This window comes from Xyrauchen texanus, chromosome 41, assembly GCF_025860055.1.
Source record: "Xyrauchen texanus isolate HMW12.3.18 chromosome 41, RBS_HiC_50CHRs, whole genome shotgun sequence".
Classification (NCBI taxonomy): Eukaryota; Metazoa; Chordata; class Actinopteri; order Cypriniformes; family Catostomidae; genus Xyrauchen; species Xyrauchen texanus.
Genome location: NC_068316.1, coordinates 4679122 through 4697429, shown reverse-complemented (window position 1 = coordinate 4697429; position 18308 = coordinate 4679122). Strand labels below are relative to the sequence as shown.

The window sequence follows — 18308 nt, the reverse complement described above, 5'->3', positions numbered from 1 at the left end:
GACTTGAGAGGCAGAGCCCTAGGAGGCTCGGGAGGAGGAGCCCTGGAAGACTCGAGAGACTTGAGAGGCGGAGCCCTGGAAGGCTCGAGAGGAGGAGCCCTAGGAGGCTCGAGAGGCGCTGGCTCTAGGACGGGCACGACCACTGGTGCTGGCTCTTGGACGGTCCTGGCTACTGGCGCTGGCTCTTGGACAGTCACGGCTACTGGCGCTGGCTCTTGGATGGTCTCGGCTACTGGCGCTGGCTCTTGGGCGGTCTTGGCTACTGGTGCAGGCTCTTGGGCAGTCACGGCTACTGGCGCTGGCTCAGGGACGGTCGAGGCTACAGGCGCTGGCTCAGGGACGGTCGAGGCTACAGGCGCTGGCTCAGGGACGGTCGAAGCAACAGGCGCTGGCTCAGGGACGGTCGAGGCTACAGGCGCAGGCTCAGGGACGGTCGAGGCTACAGGCACAGGCTCAGGGACGGTCGAGGCTACAGGCACTGGCTCACTGACCTCTGAGGCGACAGGCACTGGCTCACTGACCTCTGAAGCGACAGGCACTGGCTCACTGACCTCTGAGGCGACAGGCTCTGGCTGGTTGACCGTGGCATGCGCTGGCACACTGTTCCTGGTCGACGTGGCTTCAGGCTCGCTGGCCGTGGCTGATGAGGGCTCAGGCTCGCTGACCGTGGCTGACGAGGGCTCGGGCTCGCTGACCGGGGCAGGCGCGGGCTTTGGCTCGCAGACCGGGGCAGGCGTGGGCTGGGAGGCGGAAGCCCGTCTTCTCTTCCTCCTCCGGGCAGATGAAGTGGAACGCGCTGGCTCGTGGGGGGCGACTGGCGTGGGGATGGGCTCGCTGACAGGTGGGGCTGGCGCGACAGGAAGCGCCATGGACGACTGGGGAGTCACCACTGTGGGAGGAGAGGTGGAATCCTCCTCTGCGATGCCCACAGTGAGTGGCGAGCCGCAGACCAGCAAGGTCTCCTCCACGAATTCCTGGAGAGTCCAACCACGTGTCGCCGGTGGTAACCGCTCCTTAAGCGAACCGTCCAGATTACCCCTGAAGAAAACCACCAGGGTTGACTCCAGGAAGTCTGACAAGTGTGCCAGCTCCAGGAAGTCCCGGATGTGGTCTTCCACTGGTCGGTCCCCTTGCCTCAAACTAAGCAGCCGGTAGTTAGCCTGCTGGACCGCTGGATCCATTGTTTGGTCGATCGTTCTGTAATGATGCGTGGAAATAGGAGAATGCAGACGGGGTGTGGATCCAAGTGCGGCCTTTATTACAAGAAAACAGAATAAACAGAACACAGGAACAAAAGAAAGTCCACAATGGGAAAAGGTAAACTAAATACTAGGGGATACGGAGGGCGGAGAACGAGAGGGAAACCTCGAACGGACAGACAACAGGGTAACCTTGAGCGGGCAGACAGTAAGGGATTCATCACTCTAAAATCATGTTAACATGCATATTGTTTAAGTTTTGTGACAATAATTTTGAAATAGTGATGATTTTAACATTTATGCTTTGGCCCCCATTCACTTCCATTGTAAGTGCCTCACTTTTAACCCAGATTTGTTATTTTATTTTATTTAAGAGTTTGAGTTAAGAGTTTAAATAAATGTTTGTGGTAATCCGAATCATATCACAAATACTGTCGATTGATCTAAACTTGCATTGAACCTGGAATCTTTTTTGAATCCATCTAAAACCAGCAAAAACCTGGTTTAAGTTTATCTGTTTTAAGGTGTTTTTTTGTTTGTTTGTTGTTGTTTTTAGCAGGCACCCTAAATTAGAAGTTGTTAAATTATTGATCATATTAATTGTTGCTAATAAACCATTAAAACCATTAAAGACTCTTCATACTACACATACTTCACACATTTCACAGCTTTCTTATTTTTCAAGTTCAGAATTGTTTTCAAGTATTCTCGGACTTCTGTTTGTTCTTCCTATACTTAGCTTTAAATATACAAAATTTACCTAAGAGAAGTAACAGATTAATCAACAGATTTGACGTTGTCAAGGAAGGTCAACTTTTAGCCTGTTGTACAAAGGGGCCTCGGTTTGTTCCTGGGAGGCAGCAGATGCCCTAACCCCACCCCATCCTAATCCCCATCCGTTTCTCCCATCGCTCGGAATGAATTAATTCAGGAGGTGAGAAGCGGGCCAGCTGAGAGGAGATTGTCCAGTATATGGAGCGGTACTGTCTAAGAACGAGGTGAACATTCAGTAAATTCTGTGTACATTTCCGACGCTTCTTGTATTTAAGGTGTGAACAATAGGCCTGTTATTTACATTTCATTTTCTTATTTCTGTACTATACCAGATAGTGTTGGGATATCGTAATTAAATTACATATTTTGTTTTGTTTTATTTAAAAACGCTCCGGAAACGTGCTTCAGCTGCATACCTTTAGTCGTAACACAGGCCTAATTTAAGGAAAAATCCAGGTTCAATACAAGTTAAGCTCAATTGACGGCACTTGTGGCATACTGTTGACACCACAAGCATTGATTTTGATTTGAACATCCTTTTCGAGGTTCCAGTGAGACAAAAATAAAATAGCCACAAGACATAAACAATATGCATGTGTGGGCCTGGGTAACCACACCTGGAGTCCCGAGTTCGAAATCAGGGCATGCTGAGTGATTGGCCCGGTTGCTAGGGAGGGTAGAGTCACATGGGGTAACCTCCTCATGGTCACTGTAATGTGGTTCTCACTATGGGTGGTGTGCGTAGTGAGTTGTGCGTTGGTGCCACAGAGAATAGAGTGAAGCCTCCACATGCACTAGGTCTCTGCGGTAATGCGCTCAACAAGCCACGTGATAAGACGCATGGATTGACGCTCTCAGACGTGGAGGCAACTGAAGTTCGTACTCCGCCACCCAGACTGAGGCAACTCACTACGCCACCATGAGCGCATTGGGAATTGGGCATTCCAAATTGGGAAAGAAAGGGGAGAGGAAAAAAGAAAGAAAATATGCACGTTAACATGATTTCATTTGATAAAATCACATAATAACCTTTTCTGTGTAAAGTTATATCCAATTTTACAACTTCCTTGCCATGACGATGTAATGTCAGCAAACTCTAAAACTCTAAAATGACTGTAAAAATGACAGAACTTTACTGCTCAAATAATACATGAGTGCTTTTATAAAATTATAAGTTCACATTTCTGCCTTTAAACCCCTCAGAATTTGGCCCCATTAACTTCCATTGTAAGTGTCTCACTGTAACTTCCAATTTTGCTTTTTTTTTAAAGAGAAGTAGGAATGAGTCCAAATAAACTTTCATGTGAGTCAATGTTATGCCACAAATGCGGTTGATTGATCTTAACATGTATTGAACCTGTAATATTCCTTAAAGTCACAAGGTGGCAGCATTTATACAGAAACTGTCTGAGCTTGGAGGAAAAATTAACAACGTTGATGTTTAAAGTCAATATTTAAATTAATTAATTAACCATTTATTTTAGGTTTTATGTTCATTAACATCAGGAGGAAAAGTGTTGGTTGATACAGGTTTAATTTCTGAGTCAGAAAAGGAGTACGCTGTCCCAAAATCATATTACATGTAATCATAAAATAATGTATGAGGTGTTAATTTTATTTAAAATAAACCTGTTTTCTGTTTGTTGCTTGAAACCTCTTTAAACTATAGCCTTTTAACACTGTACCAAAATACCCAACTAACCAAATCTTTCTAGTTGATATGTTATAACATCGAATGCGCCTGATCTTTTTTTGTAGCTAAAAACGTAATTTCAGCTCTGTCTCTTAATGCATATTTCACCAGAGACATTTAACAAAGAATAGAAATTGTGCCAACCAACACCGATCTCCCCTACATCATAAAATATAAACCTTTATTATTAATAAGGCAATATTTAAATTTCTCTTAACATAATTACCATGCATTGTTGCAGACCAAGACTATGTTTTTGTGTTTGCATGGTGTACACAATGTAATGGTCGGTTACATAAACAACTGCACAAATTAGACATTAATTATCTTTCCTAATGTTTGTCTATCAATCCATGTGTGTGTGTGTGTGTGTGTGTGTGTGTGTGTGTGTGTGTCTGAGAGAGAAAAGACATGAGAATATCAGCAGATTTAATTCAAACAGTAACATGTCACAGAAATCCCAAGCACAGAGTGTGAATAATGTGTGTGCATCTACAGCCCGCTACTCAAACTGGCATGTCTTTCTGTATGGTGGGCGGAAAACACAGAGAAATGCACAGATCTGTGGGCAGGTACCATTCTGCCATATAAAAGTAAGATTTGCATGTTGTGATTGTGTGTGTGTGTGTGTGTGTGTGTGTGTGTGTGTGTGTGTGTGTGTGTGTGTGTGTGTGTGTGTGTGTGTGTGTGTGTGTGTGTGCGGGCATGTTTATGTGGTTTACGAGGACATTTTTTTAGGTTACAAACTGGTAATTACAAGGGTATTATGCTTTAAATGTGGTTTAAGAGGACATTTCTAGTGTCCCCATAATTTAAATAGCTTAAAAAACATATTAAACGATGTTGTGAGGGTTACGTTTAGAATATATATTTTGTACAGTATAAAAATCTATTTTGTCTATTGAAAGTCCTCATAATGATAGGTAGACCTGTGTGTGTGTGTGTGTGTGTGTGTGTGTGTGTGTGTGTGTGTGTGTGTGTGTGTGTATGTGTGTGTGTGTGTGTGTTTAGGTGGTTTACGAGGAAAAACGTTTAGGTTACAAACTGGTAATTACAAGGGTATTATGCAATAAATGTGGTTTATGAGGACATTTCTAGTGTTTCTTAAGTTTTTTTAGGGTTAGGTTAGGAGATAGAATCTATAGATCATCATCATTATGTCTTTGGAGAGTCCTCATAAGGATAGCCGCACCAACGCGCGCGCGCGTGTGTGTGTGTGTGTGTGTGTGTGTGTGTGTGTGTGTGTGAGCGTGTATTTATCACTTTGTGGGGACCAAATGTCCCCATAAGGATAGTAAAACCCGAAATTTTTGACCTTGTGGGGACATTTTGTCGGTCCCCATGAGGAAAACATCTTATAAATCATACTAAATTATGTTTTTTGAAAATGTAAAAATGCAGAAAGTTTTCTGTGAGGGTTAGGTTTAGGGGTAGGGTTAGGTTTAGGGGATAGAATATAAAGTTTGTACAGTATAAAAACCATTATGTCTATGGAAAGTCCCCTTAAAACATGGAAACACTACTGTGTGTGTGTGTGTGTGTGTGTGTGTGTGTGTGTGTGTGTGTGTGTGTGTGTGTGTGTGTGTGTAAACAAAGACAACCACATTAAAAATTCAATAGCATCCTCAAACATAATAATGAATGTTTCATATTCTATTTATTTGTTTTTTATTTCTGTTGTAACAACACAAAAACACAATACATTTTTGTTTTTGTGTTACACCCCTGTTTATATACTAACATAAAGTATAGTGGCATCACTGCAGTCCCACAGACACCCTACACCAACCCATACTTTTATATTAGCCATGGTTTTACTAAAGTAACCATAGTTTTACCATGGTATTTTTCTAGTAAAATCATAGTAACCACAAAAATAAACATGGTTACTAATAACTACTATTTACATCATGCTACTGTAGTAACACTATGGTTATGGATCAAATCCTCTCAACTCCCCGATCTTCACTGTGACCAAATCACGTCAAGGAATCTCTTTTATTTATTACTATATGTAGTATTATAGGAAATATTAAGAGTAGAGACATGGGGAAAAGCATGTCAAGGGGTGGGATTCAAACCCAGATCACCAACATGACAACACATACGGTTGTTACACCCAGAGCTACTACAGCTGCATGGGGGGGTGCAGTTCATAAAATCCTCTGTTTCCACCAGACTATTGGAGCGCAAATCGTCACTTAGTTATCCACTAAATGTCTAACCCATTAACCAGTTTAATGTCTCTGCCCCATTGTGAAAAATTCAAATATTGTATTTGTATTCAATACGCCTTCACTTGATCAGCAGTTGACTGCAAATAAATGTGTCGTGGCTGTCTTGAGTTTGATCTTAGCAGTGGTGGTGGAGTTAGTGTGAAGAGCCTCTGCCAACAAGATGAGCAATTTGCACTTAGCGTACATTTTGAATAAATAATAAGAAAAAAAACCTAAACTAAAAGCATAACAACTGAATCTACAGCGTTCACAGCGATTCACAGTATCAGTGTAGCAACTCCTTAAATGACTCACAATATCAACTCTTCATGCTAACTATTAGCGACTAAGCTCTCGCCTTAACCTTCCACGTGCCATTTCATCTTTTAACGGCACGCTAAGCGTTCAGCCTTTCAAAGTATACTCTTCTGAAAGCAAGCCCATACGAACCATGACGCATGACCACTTCGACGCATGAGCAGCACGACTGCCTTGTGACACTCTTTAGTAAAGTCATCGGCAGTCTAGAAAAACAGGGCTGCAATCACGCATTTACAGTTAATACAGCATAAACCAGCATAATCACTGGTCGAAATAGGGGGCAAACTTTGTGATGTGTCTGCCCAGAGACATTACATTGACGCACATACCTCAAACACGCACAACAGCGCTTCCGTGTCAGTGATCAAATGACGGAGAAAGGAGCTCTTGATGCAAGTATGTTTTAGCCTATGTGAGGCGTATTTTAATTACCATAGAACCTCATCAAGACTATCACCAAAATAAAGAATAAGAAGGTCGCCGCCCTGAAGCGAAACATAAAAGCGGCTTCACGGTTATTGTAACAAAGTGGATAGATACAGTCTGCTGGCTGATTAATATTGTGGATGATGAGAGTTTAAGAGATTTAATGCCTATTGGAATGAATATGCAGCCTAGAGGGGACAAGTTCTTTAAATGAGTCAAACCCCCAATTAGACTTTGGGGAAACGTTTAATGTTACTTGAGTTGGTACTATTTTAGTGTATTTCTATCATTATACTGTGAATGGCTTAGTTTGAAAATTTTTAATAAAGTTTTATAGTGTACATATTGTATTTGTTTTCCTGAGAGGAAAAGAAATGCATTTTGACAAGTACAGTATACAGTACATAGAGTCAAATTTCAGCACTTTCAAAATCTGCAAATAATCGCGATTAACTATGAAAATGTTGTGATTAATTGCGATTAAAAATCTGAATTGACTGATAGCAATAGATTTTCATGGTGACATAACCATAAGAGTGTGGGGTGGGGTGGGTGGTCACACATTTCTTCAGACTAATTGAACTTCTTGAAGTGGCCAGCAGAGCGCGCATGCACTTAAAACAGTGCTGCTCTTGGCCAATATAGTGGAACGTGTTCTGATACGTCGCAGATTGGACTATTTTCTTTTTCAATTGGAATTGGAGGACCGTTCTGTGCCAATTCAACCCCTGGCTTCATGACTGCATATGGCAATAATAAAAATGGTCAAATAACCAGAGTGGCTAATACTTAAACTAAATACTTTTTCATAAATTCATAAAAGGCGCCTCGACTCTGTGAAACACAATCTGAGTGACATTGAAGAAATATGTGTTTGTGTTGTTACACTCATCAGAAAATAAATGTGGGAAGATTTTTTTTTACCTGGTGCACATTGCTCTTTTCACATTAGCGCTTCATGCAATAAAGTCGTTTAGAGTATTTGTTATTCGAAAGTAGGGATGCACTGATAATGATACTGATATTTTGCAACTTTCCTTATTTTGTTTTACTTCAGAATGTTTACAAAAAGTGCAAAGATGTTCAAAAGCTCTTTTTTTTTTTACTATTCTAACAATAAATAATTCCCAATTTACATGGATTGGATCTGTTGAAAACATGACTGGCCAAAATGTTAAAGGAGCTTTTGACAGGGTGGAGGGTGGGGCCTGGTTCTACACACCCAGTCCCTTATCAGGCTAATCAAGCCTCCGAGAGGGATAAAGGTCGACTGCGGATGGTGGTGCGACAGAGAGAGAACGTTTACGGGCAACTGTCCGACACCTTTGTGTGTTTGTGTCTTTTCGTTTAAGTTCTTATTAAAAATATTATTTATATTGTCAAGCTGGTTCTCGCCTCCTCCTTTCCATTAATACTTTACACTGGTGCCGAAATCCGGGAAGGAGGATTCCACCCCAATGGAGCAGCTGCAGCCATCTGCCGGGGGACGGAGGAGCCCGGCCGCCTGGAAGTGGAGGAACGGCCGCCGACCGGGAGGGGAGAAGGGGCTCCTAGCCGACCGCCTGAAGTGGTCAGGGCCGCTGCCAGGTGTGGGGGAAGACCCCTACCAGCCGCTAAATGTAGCGAAGTCAAGAGAGGACTGCCAACCGCGAGTGGGGTGGGGCTCCTGGCCGACCGCCTGGAGCGGGAGAACCCTTGCCAGGGGTGGGGGAGACTCCTTCTGTTCCCCGAGAACACTGTGGGGCGTTCCGTCTGCCAGGTGCCGGAGGACTGCCTCCGATCCACCCAGGGAGGTGCGGCTGGTAACCGTTAGAGGGTGGAGGAGTGGCCGAGGACAATGCTATGGCGTATCGGGGAACCGGCGAATAAGTGTTTATTTTTCTCTCTCTCTCTTCTCTCTCTCTCCCACTGCTGCTCCGACTTGGCCTTTACCCTCTCTTTTAAAGGGTAAAACGAGAGGGTAAAGGGGGAGGAATGTGACAGGGTGGAGGGCAGGGCCGGGTCGTGATTCTATACACCAGACCGTTTATCAGGCTAATCAAGCCTCCGAGAGGGATAAAGGTCGACTGCGGACGGTGGTGCGACAGAGAGAGAACGTTTACGGGCAGCTGTCTGACACTTTTGTGTGTGTTTGTGTCTTTTCGTTGAAGTTCTTTATTAAAAATATTATTTATATTGTCAAGCCGGTTCTCGCCTCCTCCTTTCCATTCATACCTTTACAGAGCCACAATGAAAGATACAAACAATATACAAAAAGATACAAAAAATTACTAAATATGATAACATGACGATTGCTATGAAAAAAGATTATTTTGTACTTCTAAAACATATTTGCACTTCTGTTTTTGCCGTTTAAAACGCAGCCTTTTAAGGATTAGTAATTGCACAAGGCCATTTTGCAATTTCAATCTTAATTCAATCAATCATGCATTATTAATGGATATTATCTGGATGAATCTGCTGGTTTCAAAGCATTTTGGATGGTTTTCTTCATCATGTAGCCTATAGGTTAGTGCAGCTTTCACAAATGTCACGTTCGTTTATGGTATTTATTTCCACATTAATGTGAGAACAAGGCAGAATAAACATTTTATATTACATGTTCTTAAGAAGTGCCGACCCTGCTACATATTGTGGCTATCATTATTTCTGGATAGTGCACTTGAATTCACAGTAGTGTTACTAATTCATTATAAATCAACCATCGTTTTTACATATCAGTGTTTTCATGCTTATTTCCAATATGCCAATGCTTTTAATATCTCTGTTGGATTCCTGTTCTGTGAATTTGTGTTTTGTGACTTAAAGGCTTTGTGATGTTGAAATGAATGGACAGCAGTTTTTAAATCTTTTCTATGCTTTTATTATTACCAGCTATTCTGTATCCTCTGTGTGCTTCCAGACATAGTGACCGCTCCAGGAAAAAAAGACATAGAACACATGCATGCAAACACAGTTCTTAAGATAATTCTAACTTACACCATGGTCTCTGGTTCTCTCTGGCTTAGCTTGGGGTGTTATCTCTACATTATGTTCGCTTTCAAGTAAAATCGAACGAGGAGCCAGAGATTCCCCCTCGCACAAGGATGTGCAGAACGCGTGCTTCTCTCTAAGGGCTTGTTACTGACTCAGGGGGCTTGTTGTTCTCAGCTGGCGGTGGCACAGGGAGGAGAGAAGCTTTGAAGGAAGTAAATGACAGACTGGAAAAGTCTCTCTTCTTGTCGCATTACTGCGGCCACAGTCAAGGGCACCGTGGCCATGGTTTGAGTCACAGCGCTCGGAGCTCCACACGGCCTTCGTTCCCCGCAGCGACTGATAAACATTCTCTGTTTCAGTGACTCACAGCAATAGTCAGCAAGCCCTCCCCTCGCCATACGACTTAATCGTGTCCCATGACTGCATCACAAACCATGAGAGAATGAAACAATGTTTATGTGAAAATAGACCTTTTGTGCATGAGGGACAAATGAAAGGTGACCTCAGTGTTAGGCTGGGTTAGTGTCCAAAATCAATCTCATAATGGAAGTTCTAGTCCCTCGATTTAGCTCAGGTTCGCCCTTCAATGCAAGTCTATGGATCTTTTTTGTAAATTGTAAGTTTGATCGCTTAGAAAAGTCGCTCAAGGTCTTATTCATGTCCGTAGCACAATAAGTTATGCACCGAATTTAAAACTTTAGACCAAAGTATCCAAAGCAGTCGCATGCGCTAAATGCATCCCTATGCAATCAATGTGATCACATTCAAATAAAAACATAGAAGGTCTAGAGCACTTGACTGTGCATGTGACAGAATGGCACTTATGGGCCAACACATCCTTACATTTTTTCCCGTGCCGGTATGTCTCGTTAACAGTGTGCGAGTCGGCTACTGCATATCATAAAGTGCATGTGTCGTAGCGCGCATGCGTCGAATGAATCCTCATGGGCTTGTGATCAAAAGAGTATACTTTTAAATGCTGAGTGCTCGACCATGTACGAGATTGCATGCAGAAAAACTAAATTTACAAAATAAACATAACGCTTAGTATTTAACACTTAGTATGCTAATATAATAATAAAAATATTTTAATGTACTATTTTGTAGAAGGTGCTTTGGATAAAATCATCTGCTCGACATGCATTTCAGACAGTCAAATTCATTACAGTGCAATTTCATTCCTGGAAAACATCACACTGTAGCAAACAAATGGATCATGGAAACTAATGGATCATCGACTCATTTTTGATTTATTCAATGAAATAAGGTCATTGTAAGCATGCCCGTAGCATGTTCCCATAATCTGAGCAAGCTATGAAAGGATTACTATGTGTTTACTGTATATAAATAAACAATGACATAATTATATAACGATGCCAAGAAGATGGGTCGAGGGCGGTTTTGAGAGACAGAGAAAGAGAGACGCAGAAAAATCCCATTGCTCGCACTCAGCAGGTGTCCCTCTCGATTAACTGAAGCTTAGAATGCGTCCTGACAGATTTACTTCACCATCCATCACGCAGACACAGCAAAACAGACTCTATCTCTCTTGTTTATATTCGTTCCATTCGTGGTTGATCCAACCACCATCTTCAAACCCTGCCATCAAGTCTTTCAGTTCAACAAGTGGAAAATCAAATCATATTTCAAAAGACTGCACAATAAAGACTAATGTGGCATTGGGTTTTCACATTTCATTTTCTTCTCCTCCTCCTTTCTTTCTTTCTTTCTTTCTTTCTTCCCTTACTTCCTTCTTTCTCTCCTTTCTTCCTCACTTCCTTTCACTCATTCTTTCTTTCTTTCCTTGCTTCATTCCTTCCTTTCTTTCTTCCTCCCTTCATTCTTTCCTTTCTTCCTCACTTTGTCTTGCTTTCTTTTTTCTTTCTCAATTTCTTTCCTCCTTTCCTCCTTTCCTCCTTGATAATTTCCTTTCTTGCTTCCTTCTTTTCTTTCTTTCTTTCCTTTCTTCCTTCATGATATTCATTCTTCCTCACTTCCTTATTCGCATCCTTTCTTTCTTTCACTCAATCGCTCTCTCTTTCTTTGGTTCTTTCCTTGCTTTATTCCTTCCTTTCATCCTTCTTCATTCATTCCTCCTTTCGTACTTTCCTTTCTTCCTCATTTTCTCACTTTCTGTGTTTATTTTTTCTTTGTCTCTTTTTCTTTCCTCCTTTCCTCCCTCCTTGCTTCCTTGCTTAGTTCCTTTCTTGCTTCCTTTTCTTTTTTCTTTCCTTATTCTTTCTCTCTCTCTCTCTCTCTCTCTCTCTCTCTCTCTCTTTCTCTTTCTTTCTCCATTCCTTGCTTCTTAACGTTTTGTCTTTTTCTTTCTTTCTTCCTTTTCTCCTCTTTTTGTTTATTTATTTATCTCTTTCTCATTTTATTTCCTTCCTTACTTACATTCATTCTTTCTTTTTTCAGTTTATCGATCTATCGATCTATCTATCTATCTATCTATCTATCTATCTATCTATCTATCTATCTATCTATCTATCTATCTATCTATCTATCTATCTGTCTGTCTGTCTGTCTGTCTGTCTGTCTTTCTATCTATCTATCATCTAACTTTCTTTCTTTCCTTCTTTATTTAATTTCTTTCTTTCCTAATTTTTCTCCTTCCTTCTTTCTTTCCATTCCTTCCTTCCTCACCTTTTTACTTGTTTCTTTCCTTCCTTGCTTCTTTCTTTCTTTTCATGCCTTCCTTCCTTTCATCCATCCCTCCTTCTTTCCTTCCTCACATTTTTACATTCTTTTTCTTTATTTCTTACCTTCTTTCTTTAATTTCTTCATTTTATGTCTTCCTTCACTCTCCCTTTAAATCGTTTTTTGGCATGTTTGTTTTGCATATGGTATTGTCAAAGCATCAATGCACAAAAACAGTGACAGTAAAGGGATCTAAAAAAAATCTCAAATAAAGTGCTGTTAGTGTTGATAAATTAATAACCAAAAAAAAAAAAAAAGAATAGAATCAATTTCAAGATCTTAATGGACATTGATACTACTCTGTTGTACTGACAATGAATACATTTGTATGGAGATCAGAGTGGTGGTTGGTTTCTGAGGGTGTGCAGTTCAAATATAAATTTAGCTGTGACAGATGCACGACTGCATGATACTCTTTCTCTCTCCCACTGTTTCTTCATTTGCAAAAAGCCTCCTCCCACTTGTCCTTTCTTGAGTCATATAAAGAATGAGAAAAGAAGGGCATTCTCTCTCGCTCGATCCTACTTCCTCAGCACCCGTACACTTCTGCTCACTCACCTGCAGAATCAGTGCAGGCAAAGATCTCTCTCTTTCAAGCAAGAACAATTTACGCACACTCACTTGAGATCATTGGCAGTCCTCTTCTTATCTTTGCGAGTGCCTGAGGCTGAGGGAGTCAGATCCCTCTCACTTCCAGTGGTCAATATTCCGGCGTGCAGTGAGAGCTCCGCGCTGGCGGCTCAGCCCCTTTCGCGCTTCAGCCTGGGACGGAAGACCCTGCTGGGGGCTGGCGTGGCCGTCATGCTCCTCTTGGTACTGGTGGTCCTCATCCCCGTTCTGGTCCATTTGGTGGGAAGCAGTGAAAACGGCAGTGAATATGAGATGCTGGGCACTTGTCGTATGGTCTGCGATCCATTCTTGGAAAAGACCGGCACTACTGCAGGTATTGGTACAGGTACAGCTATCACGAATACACAGCTGGAGGCAGAGGCACTGACTGATCACAGCATGGGACCTCCATTGCCAACCTATGCCCACGGACCGCAGGGCAAACCTGGCCGCCAAGGGAAGCCAGGGCTACCAGGACCACCTGGACCCCCGGGACCACCCGGAGAGCCAGGTCCCCCAGGACCTATGGGGCCACCGGGAAATAAAAACCACACAGAAAGACCAGAGCTCTTTGCTTTGGGCGGAAGAACCGCTACCGGAATTGGCACTGCTGTTTTTACAATGGGTCCTCGTGTAGCATTTTATGCAGGTCTGCGAAACCCGCAGGAGGGATATGAGGTACTGAGGTTTGACGATGTAGTTACGAACATTGGGAATTACTATGATGGATCAACTGGGAAGTTTGTGTGCAAAGTTCCCGGGACTTACTTTTTCACATACAACGTTCTCATGAGGGGAGGGGATGGAACCAGCATGTGGGCGGACCTACTGAAAAATGGACAGGTACGTATTTTAATGCACACACCTGTACTTTGGTTTATCGAACATATTTTGTCATCTTAAAAATGGACGTTATGTTGCAACATCTAAATTAGTTGATTTTATTTAAGTCAAAATACTTAAGTACTATGTTATGTTATACCAACAAAATTAAGTTTTAAAGGGTCTATAAATAGCTGTTTGTTCTGCATAATTTTCAGTTTACAGTAATAATTTTCAAGACCTACATTATGACACTAAGAACTTATTAGTCTTAAATCTAAATATAATTACTTTAAAAACATTGTAACAGTACTTTGAATAACTTGTTCGCAGTATCCTTAAATCCAAAGCAATTCTATCTTTTGTTTATGTGGGTTTGTGGGACAGTTTACAGTGTATAAAAAAGAAAGGTTGCTATATTATAGTCCTGCATGGAATAAAACATGTTGAGGTGGAGATAAATACTTTTGAAAGATAAGCAAAGTTGACAGATTGGGGATGTTTTCCCTTCGTTTTTCAGTTCAAACTTACAAGCATTTTCATTACACAAGACTGACACACAGACAAACACATGTTTACATGTCTGAATGAGGACACTTCCTACAGACAAATCCTGGCATTTGTAGAATAAAAATAAATAATTATTTTTCTTATTTAGGTGGATGTACAAAAAGTATAGCTACACACACACACACACACACACACACACACACACACACACACACACACACACACACACACACACACACACACACCTTGAAATTCAGATGCATGTTAAGCAATGCAATAATGTCAGTCTCTGTTTTAATGGATTTAAAGTGCATATTTATCTGGCAGCATATGCAAGTAATTACACAACAGGAAAACACTGAGTGCCACTGGGATCCAATTCCTCGAGCTGTTCAATTGTAATCCCCTCCAATGGATTCAGATTAAATATTCACAAATCAGGATATCCTGTATGTACACAGAAAGTGCATTTAAGGTCCCTTTCCATCAAGGTCAGTTTTAATGTTTTAAAAGATGTTTTGGTCATTGTAGACAGCAAAGGAAAGGTTTTAGTAATCCAAGACTTGAGTCAGAAGGGCTACTGTGTGTGTGTGTGTGTGTGTGTGTGTGTGTGTGTGTGTGTGTGTGTGTGTGTGTGTGTGTGTGTGTGTGTACTCTTCTTCTGGCATCCCTCTGTGTGTCATTATGAATCAGGGCCCTACTCAAACACCCAGGGGCACTCAAAACACACATGTAAAAATCATAAACATAAAAAACTCAAAAACACAGAAAGATGAGGTGGAAATCCATTAATAAGTATGATAAGATACTACAAACACCCTAATTGTTTGCTTCTTGTTTTTTGGAAAGTGCTCAAAAGAATCAGACTAATTACAAATAATATAAATATTCATACACTTAATTTAGTTAATTAGATAAAGTCAATAGCAATAATAATAACAATGTATGTTATTTTGTATTGTAACTGATATTTAAAAGAAAAAGATTTACTCACCTTCATGTTGTTCCAAAAATGTTTGGCAGTCTTTCTTCTGTGGAACAAGGGGAAAAGATGTTAGGCAGAATGTCTCACCATCTTCTGTCTCTCTCTCTCTCACTCTTTCTCTCTGCAGGTGAGAGCCAGTGCTATCGCACAGGATCAAGACCAGAGTTATGACTACGCCTCAAACACAGTCGTCCTACACCTGGACCCTGGAGACGAGATATTCATCAAGCTAGACGGTGGAAAAGCACATGGTGGAAACAGCAACAAGTACAGCACTTTCGCTGGCTTCATTCTGTACAGTGACTAGAGTCAAGAGGACATTTTTTCCTTGGTTGACCATAGGTAAGAGAGACAAAGATGTCTTTGTTGATTTTACAATGCCAGGCACAGTTGTAAATCTCTGATATTTTGTCATTTTTGGTAAGCCCTTCCCTTCTGTAAAATTCAGTTTAAACTGGTAGCTGTGTTTTGAAACATGGTGGCTTGTTAATAGGTGAGGCACGCTGGATTTAGCTTGTCCAAGCTGGTCATTAGCTGATTTGTAGCTGGTTCAAGCTGGTTTTTAGCTGGTCCAAGCTGGTCATTAGATGGTCCATGCAGATTTTTGGATGGACCAAGCTGGTTATTAGCCTGCCCAAGCTGGTCATTAGATGGTCCAAGCTGGTTATTAGATGGTCCAAGCTGGTTGTTAGATAATCCAAACTGGTCTTTAAATGGTGCTGGTCCAAGCTGGTTATTAGATGGTCCAAGCTAGTCAACGGATTGTCCAAGCTGGTCATTAGATGGTCCAAGCTGATTATTAGATGGTCCAAGCTGGTTATTAGATGGTCCAAGCTAGTCAATAGATGGTCCAAGCTGATTTTTAGCTGATCAAAGTTGGTTAGTGACCAAGTTTGTTATTAACTTGGCCAAGCTGGTCTTTAGCTGGTCCAGGCTGGTCATTAGATGGCCCAAGCTGGTGATTAGATGGTCTAAGATGTTTTTAGCTGATTCAAGCTGGTTATTAGCTGGTCCAAGCTATCCATTAGATGTTCCAAGCTGGTCATTAGATGCTCTAAGATGGATTTTACCTCATTCCAGCTGGTTTTTAGCTAATCCAAGATGGTTATTTTCTTGTCCAAGTTGGTCATTAGTTGGTCCAAGTTGGTTATTAACTGGTTGTCCAACCACCATGTGCTAAAAATCAATTTGGCCACCTTGAGCTGGTGTGACCAGCTGGTAACAGGTTTGTTGCTGGTTCAAGATGGTCCACCAGTTCGAATCCAGCTGCCATGTTCCAAAACACAGTTACCAGCTTAAGTTGGATTTTACAGTAGGGTTAGCATGTTTAGATTGTGACAAATCCTTTAGTTTTTTTTATCATCTCTACTTTACCCTCATAGTCCTCTTTGCGCTACAGGGTGCTTTCACATATGAAATTCAACAGCTGGACGAAGTTCTACTTATGTAAACGCACATGAGTCATAAACTGTTTCAGGGGTACAATGATTCATTTTGCACCGTAAAGATCATGAGCCAAGTTTGTTTTTAGTAGGCATTACCTTTTTGCCTCTAGCACATCACAGTTTTGTGGTTTTATAGCCTGTTATACACAGCTCCAGGAACCAGGATTTAGATTTAGCCTAGAATTAACTTTTCTACAATCAAGGAACCTCCTACATATGGAAGCACTCAAAATCAGAGAGCAGGGCCACAGGAATCAGAATCACATCAGTCATCATTGAATGAAAGCCCAATTGTGTATGTGTTGATATTTCATTGTAATGTTGTCGTTGTACCTGATGGTCAATCTGTGAATCTACATTGATGTTTATCAATGTCTCTTTAATGCAATGTGAAGTAAAATACCTTAAATTAAACACTAAAGATTTTATAAGATGAGTGTATGAATGGTTTTGACTGCTGTAATCTATACCCTGTATCTGTGTCCATTGTAAATCATAGTTATCATATGTGACTGATGAATGGATGTGGAAATAATAGCACAACTAAAGCTTAACATACATTTAAGTTTTGGTGATGCTAACATCCTTATAGACAAAAATCTTCATGATAACTGTAAAAGTTTTAAAAAGTAGTCATCTTTATTTTTATTAACAAGATTACACTATGTATTCAGGTATATGAAATGTATTTTATGTTCTCTATGTAACAGCTCACACATTTTTGCTTTTGCTAATAAATGGGATTTTTTTTAACACTTTGAGTAAATCGACTGATTTAAAAGGGCCCAATATAAAACTGTATTGCTCTTCCATGTACCAGGAGACTGAATGGTGCAATATAATATCAATTGATCATGTACCAAAGAAGTGTAATTTTTTTTTATATTTCTTCAAAAATGCCTTGTTTAACATTGTGCGACCCCGTGTACACATGCGTGGACGTTAATGTGGCGGGGCGGAGGGCGGGGCCGGGTCATGGTCCTGCACACCCGGTCCCGTATTGGGCTAATCAAGCCTCTGAGGCAGGGGTGTCAAACTCAGTTCCTGGAGGGCCACAGCCCTGCAGAGTTTAGTTCCAGCCCTGCTCCAAAATGCCTCCTTGTGATCTTCAAGCACTCCTGAAGACCTTGATTAGCTGCTTCAGGTGTGTTTAATTAGGGTTGAAGCTAAACTCTGCTGGACTGTGGCCCTCCAGGAACTGAGTTTGACACCCATGTTCTGAGGGATAGGGGTCGACTGCGGAGGATCGTGCGGGGGAGAGAGATCGCCTTACCGCTCTCTCGCTCTCCCGCACGATCCTCCGCAGTCGACCCCTATCCCTCAGAGGCTTGATTAGCCCAATACGGGACGGGGTGTACAGGACCACGACCCGGCCCCACCCTCCGCCCCGCCACAGTTGTATTTTGGCTTGTCCATATGCAACGCATAATTTATTATCATTTAAACCAACTGACCTCAGTCCAGTAGACTCTGTGCAGTCAGTTCAGGGTTAAACTTTCGACATACAGAGTCATGTAACAAAACAACATGGTGCTGATCACAGCTGGGAGAAACACCAACAAAACTACATCTGGTAAGAAACCTAATTACATTTTTACATTGAAACCTGTTTATGTCAAAAGATTAGAGTCT

General features: G+C 41.5%; 1 protein-coding gene across 1 annotated transcript; it reads left to right on the top strand.

Annotated features, from left to right (window-relative positions):
* Positions 1 to 12972: 12972 nt before the first annotated feature.
* Positions 12973 to 17347, top strand: LOC127634512 (C1q-related factor-like). The gene is made up of 3 exons (XM_052114108.1): positions 12973 to 13757; positions 15359 to 15573; positions 16631 to 17347. The coding sequence occupies exons 1-2, from the start codon at positions 13107 to 13109 to the stop codon at positions 15536 to 15538; spliced, it is 831 nt and encodes a 276-aa protein (XP_051970068.1). The 5' UTR covers positions 12973 to 13106; the 3' UTR covers positions 15539 to 15573; positions 16631 to 17347.
* The last annotated feature ends 961 nt before the right edge of the window (positions 17348 to 18308 follow it).